Source organism: Tursiops truncatus, chromosome 12, assembly GCF_011762595.2.
Source record: "Tursiops truncatus isolate mTurTru1 chromosome 12, mTurTru1.mat.Y, whole genome shotgun sequence".
NCBI lineage: Eukaryota > Metazoa > Chordata > Mammalia > Artiodactyla > Delphinidae > Tursiops > Tursiops truncatus.
Window position 1 is genome coordinate 21,227,486 of NC_047045.1, and position 15,023 is coordinate 21,242,508.

Below are 15,023 nucleotides of genomic sequence, written 5' to 3' on the forward strand. Positions count from 1 at the left end.
CAAAAAGGTAACTCTGAAACAACATAATGAATTAAAACCGTTAATAGTATAATATCTATAATATTATCTTTGGCAAACCAGAGCTATTTTTATTACTTAAGGAGCAATAAGTGGTGTAACCAACAATGAAGAATAAGAAGGAATCTGACCTTGAATGAACCTATTAAGAGTAGGTATTTTGTAATTAATATTTACTTATCATTTTAAATTCTGTACTCTGGATGAAGTACTTAAAGTCTTTAACGTAACTAGTTGAAAAATGAGATTTCAACTTCAGTTTAACCATGAAACATCATGTTCTTCTTCTAATCCAAGTTACTGTAACACTCAATATTGGGTTAATTTTTAACATGCAAGAAAGTACCCTTGAGTAATAAAACCACAGAATGTTGTTACTGTCTTTCCTGCCCGATCAAAAATTAGAATCTGTATATGGCGATCTAAAAATTGTCCTTAAGGACATCACTGAGGATGTTGTGAGCCACATTCTCCATGTCTTTCTTATAAGGATGACGAGCTCTTTGTTACTATGAAAAATGGCACTTCTTTAAAAATTAATTTTTATTGGAATATGGCTGCTTTACAATGTTGTGTTAGCCTCCACTGCACAACAGAATGAATCAGCCATACACATGCAGATATCCCCTCCCTTTTGGACTTCCCTCCCATTTAGGTTACCACAGTGCATTAGGTAGGAGTTCCCTGTGCTATACAGTACGTTCCCATCAGTTGTCTACTTTATACATAGCATCAATAATGTATATGTGTCAATCTCAGTCCCCCAATTCCTCCCTCCCCACCTCTTCCCACCTTGGTATCCATACATTTGTTCTCTATGTCTGTGTCTCTATTTATACTTTGCAAATAAGATCATCTATACCATTTTTCTAGATTCCACATATATACATTATTATACGATATTTGCTTTTCTCTTTCTGACTTACTTCACTCTGTATGACACTCCCTAGGTCTGTCCACATCTCTACAAATGACCCCACTTCATTCCTTTTTATGGCTGAGTAATATTCCATTGTATGTATGTACCATGTCTTCTTTATCCATTCCTCTATGGACATTTAGGTTGCTTCCATGTCCTGGCTACTGTAAATTGTGCTGCTATGAACATTGGGGTGCATGTGTTTTTTTTTTGAATTATAGTTTTGTCTGGGTATATGCCCAGTAGTGGGATTGCTGGATCATATGGTAGCTCTATTTTTAGTTTTTTAAGGAACCTCCATACTGTTTTCCATACTGGCTGTATCAATTTACATTCCCACCAACAGTTTATGAGGGTTCCCCTTTCTCCACACCCTCTCCAACATTGTTTGTAGATTTTTTGATGATGGTCATTCTGACCGGTGTCAGGTGATATGTCGTTGTACTTTCGATTTGCATTTCTCTAATAATTAGTGATGCTGAGAATCTTTTCATGTGTTTGCTGGCCATCTGGAAAAATGGCACTTCTAAGCAACTGGTTTGCTTCTGTGTTACACATGGCTGGGCGCCTATGAATGGTGCCATTTCTGTTCAGCTGACAGGAAGCTCAAAGCTAAATTAGAAATCTACCTTAAGCAAAGAAGCAGAATCCCAGTGTGTGTTACATGATGTACTAATATCATCCCTGACGTCCTATTTTTTTCTGCCCTGCTTCTTGATTTCCTCATTTTACTCTTTCAAAACCTTGGGGTTGTAGTATACCTTTTTTTCTTTTTTAAATTATTTAAGACCTTTATTAACAGGTGCTTGCAGTTTGTTGACTTTTTTAAAAAATCAAGCTGTAAACTTCTATTATAAATTAAATGAGGTTCTTAAAAATCTCAACTCGACCAGATATGAAACAATTTAAAATCCTTTAAAGGTGTATTGAGAAAATCCAGTTTTGTTTTTTTTTTAAAAACACGTTTGTCATTACCAAAAAGGGGCGTCTTTAGGTAAAAATAATAAAAACCCCATGCTGCATAGATAATGCAGATAGTTCTAGTTATCTGGTCAACAGTCAAAAAGCAAGCACTTAAGGTCTTCATCTCCTATCTTTTGTTCATTTCTTATTGCTGGAATATCATATTCATTTCTTCTTGTTGCACGACTAAACCGGATGACGGTAGAGATGGTAAGCCGGCATTTACTCAGCCCCGCCCTGCTCAGCCTCGGGAGCGGACGCATTCTCAGCTGGTGGATCGGCTGCTTGTGTCTCTTCGCCATCTTGGGTTTAGGGTTTTCTGGGCGTCTGCGTCTGTAACTGAAGTTGCGGCGGTACCGACATTGAGGGGGCTGCTGACCTTGGGTCTCCTATCTCCTTGATTTTCCTTATCTTCTTCACTGCCGTCCTCTCTGCGCTGTCTTTGGCGAGGAGGGCCCCTGCGGAACGGTGGTCTATAACCCCGATACATATTCTGTCTCACTGGTCTATCTTGTTCTCCTGCACCCTGGTTGTCAGCACCCTCCATCACCTCTCCCCGCACAGGACGGTGGAACGCTGTGGTTGACGTCCATAGGGTCTCCGCACGCAGTAAGGTGGGCGCCGGCGCCTGCGGTAGGGCCGCTGCTGTCGGGCCCGGCCTTCGGGGGCACTCTCGAATCCCTCCGTCTTTTCCCCTCTCTCGCTGTCCCGGTAATTCTGCTGGAGGTTGCATGGAGGCCCCCTGTGACGCGAAGAGCGGCTGTGATGGTTACGGGCTGGTGCACGTGTACCGCCTTGCGCTGGACCCCCCAGGGCCTGCAACGTCTGCTGCCCGCACCCTCTTCTCCTTCAGCGACATGGAGCCCCGCAGTCTCTCCGTCTCCTACGCCGCGAAGGCACTTCTCGGGTTCTTCTTTACGGCAGTCCGGTGTACACCTTCATCTTCCTTGGTGTCGTTCCTGTTGCTGAAGCCATATCCGTTTCTTACACTGAACCATTTTATGTTCCCAGAACCTTCGCTGCGATGACCTTCTTGTCCCCGGCGGCAGGTGCCGCCGATGCGAGACTGCCGGGGCCGCCGCCTCCTGCGCCGCAGCCCGTCGTGCCGGGCTCGGTGTCGGCAGCGCTGAGGGCGGCTTCTGGGTGTCGGCCTCGCTGCTCACGGCTGCGGCTCCTCCCGGGCTGTGATGGCAACCAGGCCGGCGGCGGCGGTGAGGCTGCTCGGGGCTCTCTGGGGGCTGCTCTCCGCTCCCACTACCCATCGAACTCAGTATACCTGTTTTTATAAATTGCTTTAAATCCTTTTGGAACAGGATGGAATCTTTTTAAAAAGGCAGGGTTGAGTACAAAGCGTTCTATTTCCCTTTTCCAGTTATACCATTATCAGCTGGTGTGACCTTAGGCAGGTCACTTATACTTTCTGTGCTTGTTTCCTCATACGTAACAAGATAATATTCTTTCTCCCAAGCTTACCAGGATTTTGCTATGGCAGCAAGAGACAGCATGTGGGAAAGTACTCTGAAGAGCAAAAAGCACTGTAAAAAAATGCCAGGAAGGCTGCACACGACATTCTGCTCTCCTTACTGAGAGAAAACGTCAATACCAACTTCAAAGCAGAATGAATAACTTTCTGAAGAATAGTAACCTGGTCATACATTGTTTTCTGTAGGAGTCCTTTACTGTCCAGCAACTTTAAGACTTCTTGAGACTTTTCACGATAAAATGATTCTCCTGAATATTCATCAAAGTGTACTCCTAGACGCTAAAAGGATTTGGAAACAAAAGAAAAAAAAGTTACGCATGTGTCCTATTATCTTACCCTAAGACAAAATAGGATGTTCTACAGTCTGTCAGACAGATGGGGAAAATAAGAATGAAATCAAGTCACTCCGTGACTCAAACCTTCCTAACGGTTCCCCGCACGGTCAAGCCCTCACAGCAGTACTGTGCTGTCCAACGTGGGAGTTGCTGGACACATATGGCTATTCAAATTCAAATTAAGGAAAATTGAAGATTTACTTTCTCAGTTACGCTACTCACACTTCAAGTGCTCACCGGCCACATGTGGCTAGAGGCTACCATATTGGACAGCAAAGATCCAGAACGTTTCCACTGCAGCAGGAAGCTAGACTGGACAGTCCTGGAAAATGTCCTACATCCCACCCCACTCTCCAACCTCTCCAACCCCTCTCTCACTTTTCTTCATCTTGCTTCCTTACTCCAGCCATGTGGGATCTTTGCTGAAACTCTCTTCAGACAGCACCCCTGATCCCCCCCTCCCCTGCTTCACTTTTCTCCATACATCATCACCACCTAACAGACTGTATATATTCTTGTTGAATTTGCACTGCCTCGAATTTGTTTAATCTACTCTATCCATGCTGGAGTGTAAAGTCCATGAGAAAAGAACTTATATCTCTTTTATTCACTGTTGTATTTCTCCCACCCCCAACATGTTCTTAGACAAACGAATTTATAGCCATCACATATATGCCTAAGGAAGCAAAAGAAGAAAAAATGATTAAGAAAAAGGAATGATAGAAGAGAGAAGAGAAAAGCCAAACTGAAATGAAGTATTAGGATGTCACTTCACATTCAGCCTGTGAAGTTCACAGGCTTTATTTTGTAGCTCTAACTTTCAGCCCAAAGAACAATATCTGAGTCCCAATTATCAACTCAGTGACAAATGACAAATCTGTTCTTAAAACATGAACTTCAGAAGCAACCCTCCTACCCAGGAGTACCCATCAAGAGCAGCTCCACATGACAGGAGAGCAGGAGAGTGGGCGGGCACCTTGTAAATCCGAATGTACTCTTCTATGCTCAAGTCCCGAAATTTCTGCCAGAGTGCAAGTGCTTGCGTGTCGCCCAGTTCCAATCTCTGGAAGAACTCATGTGCTGATTTTGCTACACTTTTATCGTCTGCTGCTTCTTTATTAACTTGTACATAAACCTAAAGGCACAATAGTACATTACATGAAGTACATTACTAGTCACTGTTATCTCCAAAAAGGAAAAGAAAACAAAACAATCGGGAGAATTCTCATTTAAAGGTTATACAAGTGCGCTGGTCACAGAGTGTAACCTTTTTTTCTTTTCTTTTTTTTTTGCCATGGACCCTTACTTTAGTGAGCCCTAATAACCCCTTCTCAAAATGCATAAAGTAAAATACATAGGATTATAAAGGAAATAATTACATTGAAATACAATTATTCAAATTTTAAAAAATATTTGTGATATAGTAACAGAGGAAAGTGCTAAATTTCTGACTGAGGTTACTGAAAATAATATGTACTTTTTTCTTCTCATCCAAGTTCACAGATCCTTAGGTTAAGAATGCCTGGTTAGGGACTTCCCTGGTGGCGCAGTGGTTAAGAATCTGCCTGCCAATGCAGCGGACACGGGCTCGAGCCCTGGTCTGGGAAGACCCCACATGCCATGGAGCAACTAAGCCCATGCACCACAACTACTAAGCCTGTCTCCTAGAGCCCATGAACCACAACTACTGAGCCCACATGCCTAGAGCCCGTGCTCCCAACAAGAGAAACCATCGCGATGAGAAGCCCACGCACCCCATGAAGAGTAGCCCCCGCTCGCTGCAACTAGAGAAAGCCTGTGCACAGCAACGATGACTCAACACAGCCAAAAATAAGTAAATAAATAAATTTTAAAAAAATAGGGACTTCCCTGGTGGTCCAGTGGCTAAGACTCTGCACTTCCACTGTAGGGAGTGCAGGTTCGATCCCTGGTCTGGGAACTAAGATCTGACATGCCGCACACTGCAGCCAAAAAAAAGAATGCCTGGTTGAGACTAAGCTAGCATTATTCTTTAAAAAAAAAAAAAAAAAAAGTGAAATTATTGCTGCAACTTCTCTGAGAAAAGATTGAAGCTAGTAGAATGGTTCAATCTGGAAAAGAAAAGGCCACAGGGTGATTCAGCCGTTGTTTTAATGAAAAAAAATTTAAACTGTTCTTTAAATCTGCAAAGACCAGAAGAAACCAGGTGATTTAGGAAGAGCTTTGGGATAGTTAGCTTAATTATACTCCAACTTGGGCTCTTGAGAACTGTGTGGAGCACTCACTTCCGGAGTGTTTTTGCACCATCTGTCCTGGCTCGCTTAGTTCTGCCCCAACCCAATGAGAGGAGTGCAGTTGGATGGCTTGTTAAGGGCTCTTCCAGTTCTAGGACTGTGTGTTCATACAATCATTTTCCAGTCTCTAAAATGCAAGATTAATAAACGACATAAAAATATCAACACTACAGCTCAAGTAATATTGAAGTTATGCATTAGGGACTATAAAGATTTTACTTACAAGTTGTAACTCACTTCCAGGGTGAAACACGAACAATAAATTTACTATCCTCATATTTTTTTCCAGAAAGCTATTAAAATAGCATGAAATAAAAATTAGCAAATAAACTACCAAAAAATATGAGGCCTCCAAACTCTTACAGTAATATCATCAAAATATCATGGCAGCAGCATCTGGGTAGAAAAAGTGATTTTATTGCTGGAGAATACTTTAGGACAACCATAATGTGGCTTCTACCCACTAGATACTACCAACAAAAGGGACAGGGCATTAAACATCTATCTCAAGCTAAAAATGTCTCACCTTGTATAGATGGCTCATGTTAATTATTGGAATGCAGAAGTAAATAAATCAGTACTCCTAAATAAAGGTTAAAACTACCTAATCTTTTTTTTTTCCTCTTTAAAGTTGTGCAGAAAAGAGTTAACGTAGCAGGCCTGGAAACTGTTATCCTTAAAATGTGTTGTTTGCAAGGTTAGCCCTTGGCTGGCATCTGAGAACTTGAATTTTGAGAATGTTCCCACCAAGCTAACTGATAAGAGTGGCTCACGGTGCCTAAACTGTTTATGCAAACAATATGGTTTATGCCAAACACCTGCTTTCCTTCTGGAAGCTTGGAGTTTTACTACATGCTACACAGGGGGTGCCTACATATCAACCTCCAATCGAGGTTGATATGTAGGCATAGGTCAGACTTCCTGACCTTTGAATGACCTATCCATTGACAACTGCGTAACAGTCCAGCCTACAGGAGTAAAGATATATATGTGTCTATAAATGGCATGTGATTCAAAGTTTATCTTTCCCCGCTTCCCCCATCTCTCTTCCCGTCTCTCTCCAGCTCTCTCTCTCACATACACGTGTGTGTACATGTGTGTATTCAATTTCTAATCAAATATACAAAAAAATCCTTATTTTCAGAAGAGGAAAGGTATTCGTTTTTTATTTTTTTATTATTATTTTTTTTTGCGGTACGTGGGCGTCTCACTGTTGTGGCCTCTCCTGTTGCGGAGCACAGGCTCCAGACGCGCAGGCTCAGTGGCCATGGCTCACGGGCCTAGCCGCTCCATGGCATGTGGGATCCTCCCAGACCAGGGCACGAACCCGTGTCCCCTGAATCGGCAGGCGGACTCTCAACCACTGCGCCATCAGGGAAGCCCATTAGTTTTTTTTTTAATCTAGGACCCTAAACTCAAACAGCCAAACATTTAGAAATCTAATAAGCATTCAAAATATTGATAAGAATATTCTTAGAAAAAAATATCACCAGAATCTTTTCCCTTTCTTAACATTTAAAATAGAAATAATTAAAACAAAACAAAAAGCCCTTCCTAATTCCTGAAGAACCCTGGCATTGCAGCAATTTTTAGTGATAAACCAAACATTACTGAAAACCAACTGATACTATCAAACAATAGAAGAGCCTTAATTAGCACTTAAGAATCTGCTTGTAAACGCACTATATAAAACTAATAGTTAACATTCATCAACGTTTTAGAAAAGAAATGTGTTTTCCTTCACAAAGTAAATTTTATACTCTGCATTTCTGACATTATAGACAATTTTTAATCTACAGTTACCATGAACCCTCTACCCTTGGAAAGTATGCATTCTGAAGACAGCTCCCTTTTGGGGTTAGATCCAGACTCAAAGGGAATAAAAAGGAAATTTTAAATTTGGATATGATAAATAAGAGTGTGGATGAAGAAAAGTGTTTTTGAGGATGGAAACACAATTTTTCTTTTTAGTTACTAGAATGCAAAAGCCAGCTGTATTTGTTAGCGAGTAAACTAAATGTCTGAGACTTCCTGAAATGAGTATTAATCCTTCCTTTACACTAATTCTAGATGTAGTGATTGCCAAAAAACATATGACATTTTATTTCTAATTTAATTGATTAATTATAATCAGCTCTCAGGATGATCTGCCCAAATGTAAAGAAATAAGTGTGAAAAAGTAGCAGAAAATGCTCTCACTCCCTCTTAGTCTTACTAAATTTGATTCTAGAATACCATTAGCCACATAGGCACAGCTGAATTCCTTGGTGCAGGGCTCTAACCCCATCTCTGGTTATTTTTGTCTTTAAAACTGAGAGTAACTGCTAAGGATGGTTAGCATAACTTGGACACTAAAGACCCTTTTATCTGAATATTTATTTGTCCTCTATCTTAGAATGCATTTAATTTTGATCTCATTTTTAAGAAAATAACATGTATCAAATTCAAGATTATAATTCAAACAAGCTCATTTTTAGTTTCATGTTTCATGTATTGATCGGAAATTTCTCTGGTTGAGACCAATTCCTGATGTTAAATGAAATATTAAAGAAATTCAAATTAATATAATTATAATTTAATACATCAATACATCAAAGAGCTAATAAAGTCAAAACTTCCTAGGTAAAAAAATAACTCATTTGAAGTAATTAATTACCAAATTTCGCATTAGTACATCATTAGCAGCATATAAACAGCATTTTACCATCCCTTCATCTTCTTTTAATGTTTGGAATCTCCTATTTTTATCCTCTGTACATACACAATAACATCCATGATATCTTACACCTTTATCCAAGGCTGATAATCACTAACTGGTAGATTACCACGCACTCGTGCCTAATACTTTCCTCATGCTGAAGAAAGTGTTTTTCATACATTTCAGTAGGGTGAGATAACGACTGAGCTCTTAACATGTATTCTGGCCTTGCTTGGTATTTCCATCCTTGCTCTAAGAACACTCAGAGGACAATGGGACACTGTAGTGCTGTCCCAGGGGAGTAGGGGTGAGGGAGAAAGGCACGTGGCTTTGTGGAAGATGGTCAAGAGCAATGGTGAAGCGGAGAAGCTGCAGGGAGAGAGGAAAGGAGAGCTGCCTAGACAGAGGAGGAGCTGAGGGAAACACTCCCGGGAACAGTAGAAGCTGAGCAGCCCCTCAGGTGCAGCAGGCCCTCAGAGGGCAATGGTTCACAGTGTCCCCACACAGGGAGGCTGGTCTCTGGGCCTGTGGAACTGGGCCACAGCAAGACCTCCAGGTGAAGTCTGTCAAACAAGCAGAGGCTTGGGTACCGGGCCTGTGAGTCAAGACCAATGTGGACTGAAGCCAAGAAAAGGCCTCCATGGCCACCCTGGGATACACATAAGAGCCTCTGTGTGACCTGGGAGGTGGGAAATCCCTAACATTGACTTAAGCTGAGTCCCACCGCTCTCAAAAGTGATGGCTGCGTTCCAATCTTGGTTTAGAATTTAAAAGCTATTTCTTGTAGGTAAGTGTTATAATGAGTAGAATCCACACCAAACATAAGTCATTTTTCCTGAAAAAAGTAAAGTGACCTAAACCAACAAATAACTTTTGAATTCAATTCTTTAAAAAATAAGAATTTTTAACTGCATAAATAATCCTATATATATGTCTAGAATCAATTTAGTCTTGAATTACTTTGAGAAGTTGTTTTGATATTCGAAAGCCAGAAAACACATGGTCTCTTGACGAATAGACACTTCCTCCACATTTAAAAAAACGGAAGTAAACATTATCACTCATCAGGTTGGTTGCTTTGGTCCTGCCCTATTTATTACTTTTTTTTTTGCTACTGATATAGGGAAACTCAGGGTGAAGTCTGTTATCTAATATTACCTAGTAATACATCATCTCTGACTTTCTATGTCTTTTTTATTAAACGCCCATCACTGTGATTACCTCAAATCCTTTCAGAAAGGGGCAGGGTAAAAATAATGAAATACTATTGGGGTCATTTTGAAGCTTTAAAAATGCCAGTGCTACGGTACAGGACTAATGCATATTTTATTGGCATGATATTTACCTCTTATGAGAGGCTGCTCATATTTCAGAGGAATTCTATAGTTCGCAAAATCCAAATTAATACGCAACACCAATAAGTCAAGTTCTAAAACCTTCTAGGGCAAAAAAAACCCCAAAACAAAAAACCAAAAGCAGAAAAAGTGGCTGGGTTATACATTCTTAAAGGCACAGTGTTATCAAGGTCCATTCAAGTAGTTTAAATCTAGGAGGAACCCTGAGAAATTACTTTTAAAAATTATTAAGACAGATATGAGTAAATGATGACTCCCATATGCCCATGATTTAGATTTAACACTTATTAACTTATCATAAGAAATTACTTTCAGATACAAGTGGAAAGCCTTTTTGATAAGTATTCCAAAACTTACTACAAATGTTTTCTTTGAATCAATAGTGTGAATTTTAAACAGCAAATATATTATTTAACTCATCGGCCGATTCAGGGGGGAGGAACTATTAAAAACCACTTCCCGTTTTGTGACAACAAATTAGAACAACTAAAGGAAAGGTTTCAAATGTTGGCTAACAAAAGTCCTAGGTCTGTGCACAGCATGGCCAGATGTCCTGGGAAAAGAATGACTACAGGTGCAGAGAGTAATAACACCCGTAATAAAGCATAGCACAAACGTGAAAATGCAGCAGAGAAACGACTGTAGGTGTATTTTCATCACAGAAAAGAAATACTACAACTACCATATAATATCATTTCTAACCTGGCCAAGAAACCAGAACTGGGGGGATACTGATCATGGTGCAATTTAGAGGGATGTAGGCCACGAAATCTGCTCCTGGATGGCCGAAGCCAAATTCAAAACAAATACACCAGAAGGTTGAAACTGCCAAAACTAAACTACTAATTGTGCCCTTGGTACACCACTTCAAGGATGAAAGAAAGGAAAATGCTTTGTAAGTAATTACAACCAGTGGAAATGAATGGCTCAGAAAGGCATTCCATAATGCCAGTGGGGGGCGGTGCAGTGCAGTGCACGGAACACTCTGGAGCCAAACTGCCTGTGTTGGAACCTTGGGTCTGGCCCTTGGGTTCTTCATCAGTAAACTGCATAATAAAGTAAGTTAGATTTTTGACCAATGATAAATAGGGTGTCCTATGATAGTTAGCCCTTCCTTGGAGCCATACAATAGGTTTCTTTATGCCACAACTTAAATGGAAGGGGCAAATTCATTCAAGCATTTACTGCAAGGCACGGTGTGTGAGGTTGCAGATAAAAGATCAGGAAGACAGGTCCTTCCCTCTCAAAGAGCTCCGAGTATAACTTGAGAAGGAAAAAATGGGTTCGACCAAGGTTCAGGTTTTCTGTTTAGGAACAGGGTAAAATCATTTATTAATATTTGCTTAATGCTCCAAAAAAAAAAAAGGGAAAAAATTCCTCATTTATACTAAACCTTGTTGAAAGTAATCTACAGTGACAGCTGTAATTTTAAAATGCACCTGGGTCTGCAAAAATTAGCACGAAGATAAAATAACCTAGAGGCTGGGGCTTCCCTGGTGGCACAGTGGTTGAGAGTCCGCCTGCCGATGCAGGGGACGCGGGTTTGTGCCCTGGTCCGGGAGGATCCCACGTGCCGCGGAGCGGCTGGGCCCGTGAGCCATGGCCACTGAGCCTGCACGTCCGGAGCCTCTGCTCCGCAATGGGAGAGGCCACAACAGTGAGAGGCCCGTGTACCGCAAAAAAATAAAAAATAAAAAAATAACCTAGAGGCTGCCACTTTAGGCTCTGCATTTTCTCCATCCTGCAACGGAAGGAGGAAGAGAGCAGAGAAGTACTCTAAATGGATTTCTATCTTCTATTACAAACAGCAAGGTGGGTGTATTTGACTTGCCCTCTTTTGTCTATAAATACTGCTCAACTATGAAGCTACTAGGCAAAAAAACACTGAATGAAAGCAACACCATTGTGCCTTGAGTTTCTAGTTATTCATAAAAGTACCCCCTGCCCTTGTTCCTTCCTTTTGTGTGTCCATCAATTAACAACCTCTAACAGAGATGTGTGATCACTTATGAGTCTCAAGAGGCAGGACACTGTATTAAACTGCATAGAAAGAAACATATGTTTAGGTTTCTATGGAGTTTAAGAACAAATTTTACTAAAATATTTAAAACATTATGGGCAACAAAGATTTACTATTTACAGGATTAAATTAAAAACTTCTGAGGTTGGGTGGGTGAAAGATGAGAGTGGTAACTCTCATATGTCAAACTGTACTCTAAATTCTTAAAATGTTCTCTCAATGGCAGAAGGTCTCCAAGTGGGTATTTGTATTTCCTGCACCATGGGTTGTTTCTGGGGCCTGGATCTGACGAAAGGTTCACTAACCTCGTGGTAAAAAATACTCACGATTATTCAAAGTTTTAAAAAATAATACAGTAAAAATTCCAGGCACTAAGGTGGCAGGCTTTATAGACGACCGTAAAGAATTATTAATTTTTAAACTCTTGACTATCAATAAAACTCTTAATGGGAAAGAGAAAAAAAAATCTTTTGGTTAATAGTATAAATCAAAATGTAGGCATTTACAGTGAGAGTGAAGGCAAAGACTCAGGAGGAAATCACACACCTTTAAAGGTCTTTAAGAATCAGAACGTGTTTTGTTAATTTAGCTATTGATACAAAGCCAGCTGCAGGAGAAAAACAATTTAACAAAAAGGAAAACAATGAAGTGCTCTCTGTGGCTCTGGCTAGAGAAGTAAAACACTGTTTGGCAAGTGCTTTTCCTCATACACATTCTTAGTCTGATCCCCCGTATGTCACCAGCGTGGCTGACATAGTATCTGTGTTCCTTCTTGTCAGGCCTAGAAGCAGCAGAGATAACAACTGGGACAATGAAAAGGAAACACATCCCTTGAGATTAATTGGACAGGAAAGGCTTTATTAATGAACTCCAGGAAGGACTGAGGACAGAAAAGCAGAGTATCCAACGGACTAAATGAGATAAAACAGAAAGAAGTTCACATTGGGCAAAAGGCAGGAAAAGGAGCTTAAAGAAAAATGAAAAAAGTGCACACAAATTCAGAGAAACACGTGTGCCTTCCCCCACATCAGAACAAGAGCAAAAAAGTATACACTCATGTCTTCTCAAGGTTAAATGAATTATACTTATTACCATGAAGAAAACTACAGTACATAACTAATAAAAACTGAAAGAGTTCTATGCTGAATATGTTATTCTGTGTGTTTATGCTAAGAAGTTTCTATACCTGGAGAAATACTGTCCCAAATCAACTAAAATACTAATAAAAGAAACACCTGGATTTGAAAATGAAAGGAACTCCCTAGTAAAATATAAGCAACATTTTCAATTGTTTTGGGTCCTTGTTTTAAGGAACAGTTTTTTGGTTTCTTTTTTTTAAACCTCTGGGATTAAAAATATGTTATGAAGCTGCACTGTACTCTGAAAAAAGAAGCTGAAGCATTTTCGAACATTGTTTCTTGCCAACTTACTTCAAAGAGATGCTGTAAAGGATTGGACTGGAGTTTTTCTTCATAGCCAAACAGCTGGAAGCCAGTTCCCAAAAGACCTAGCACAGTAATCCGTAAATGAAAAGATTATACAATCGAACAGTAGAGAACAGTCATGGCAGGGAACAGGTACAGTTCTATAAAAAGATTAACCTCTCATAATTATGCATCCTGAAAATATTGCAAAACACACACTATCACGTTCTGCTACCTCATAAACTGACACAAGTCAAATTCAATATATTGAATCATAAATTCAATATATTGAAGAGCTCACTGAAATTAGTTCCACAGAAACCAAAAGACTATGAGCTCATCCAAGGCAGAGCCTGGGACTAAATTATCTTTATGCTAACGGTGCCCAGCACCTCCCTACAAGACACTAATAAAACAAGCATTTATTGAGCAGCTACTCTGTGGAAGGACATCGTGATGCCAGGCACTAGACACTCAAAATCTGTGAAAAGAAACTGATGGGAAGTGTTTTCAAATCTTACTTTTTAAACTTGTAGGTGTGAAAATAAAACAAGGTAGGATTAGCTTAGTGTTACAATATTAGTTCTTAAATAACTGAAGATAAAACTTGAAACAGCCCTGATTACTTCTCCCATTGAAGGTGACCAAGAGACATAATGCTTTGATCTGGCCCATCTGCTTTGATTGTCTTTTATTTGCCAATTTTTTTTTCTTTTAGTCTTTGATGATAAGTTCAGAGTTCAGGGAAGGTATTAATTTCAACCTTTTAAAAAAAATAATAATTGAGGTTTGTAAGCTACAATGAAAATTCTTAGTATGGACTGTGAATATTTATACTCTTAATATATTTTGCTAAAAGATGACCACAATTTTGGATGAAAGGACAGATGCAGCCTGGGCCAAGAGTAATTTACAGGTAGTGCAATTACTTTAAAAACTAATCTGTTTCTACAACTGTATCAGTTACCTAGCTTCAGATCTAAAGGAGCAATTGCCACTACTGGGCCTTGTTGATGTACATTTTTCTATGTAGGCTCAGCAGAAAGTGGGATGTTACTAAACACGGGGTAGACAATCTTTGGGGCTTAGACAGGAGCTAGAAGGATGACTAAAACATATACCAGCACTATTCACGTTCAAGCAAAAGCAAATGTGATTATGATTCAGGGTCTTGGGAGCAGGGTGTGGAAAGAGTGTTCTAAAAAACAGAAATAGGAAAAGTAAAGGCCAATTCCATTTAACATTCAACCTAATACATTTTCAGAAACTAATTCTGTACTTAGGAACTGTCTGCCAACTTTTAATAGGGGATAGCTGAACAGCCAAAATTAAAACTCTTCAACAATGATGGTTATAATGGAAATGTTGACAGATCATTAACCATAGTAGTCCTTTAGGAAAAATCCACTACAATAAAATCCTGCAGCTAAAATGTAATGAATATCATAATCACATATTTGCTAATGGCTGTGAAATGCCTGAATAGGCCAAACTGATATAAAGAGGATGCCATCTATTAAATCTGACTGTTTAGC

General features: G+C 39.9%; 1 protein-coding gene and 1 pseudogene across 8 annotated transcripts in view; both read right to left on the reverse strand.

Annotated features, from left to right (window-relative positions):
• The window catches only part of RARS2 (arginyl-tRNA synthetase 2, mitochondrial), a 95,844-nt gene that overhangs the window by 25,897 nt on the left and 54,924 nt on the right, over positions 1-15,023 (reverse strand). For all 8 annotated transcript variants that reach the window (XR_012324738.1, XR_012324737.1, XR_012324739.1 and 5 more), the window contains exons 8-10: positions 13,495-13,571; positions 4,695-4,853; positions 3,556-3,662 (exon numbers count right to left, since the gene is read on the reverse strand). Coding sequence is in view for 4 of the 8 variants with exons in the window: in XM_073789418.1 (XP_073645519.1) it covers positions 3,556-3,662; positions 4,695-4,853; positions 13,495-13,571 (343 nt within the window). In the remaining 4 variants the exon portion in view is untranslated. The remainder of the gene's footprint in view (positions 1-3,555; positions 3,663-4,694; positions 4,854-13,494; positions 13,572-15,023) is intronic.
• On the reverse strand, positions 37-3,338 carry LOC117307535 (Y-box-binding protein 1 pseudogene; annotated as a pseudogene).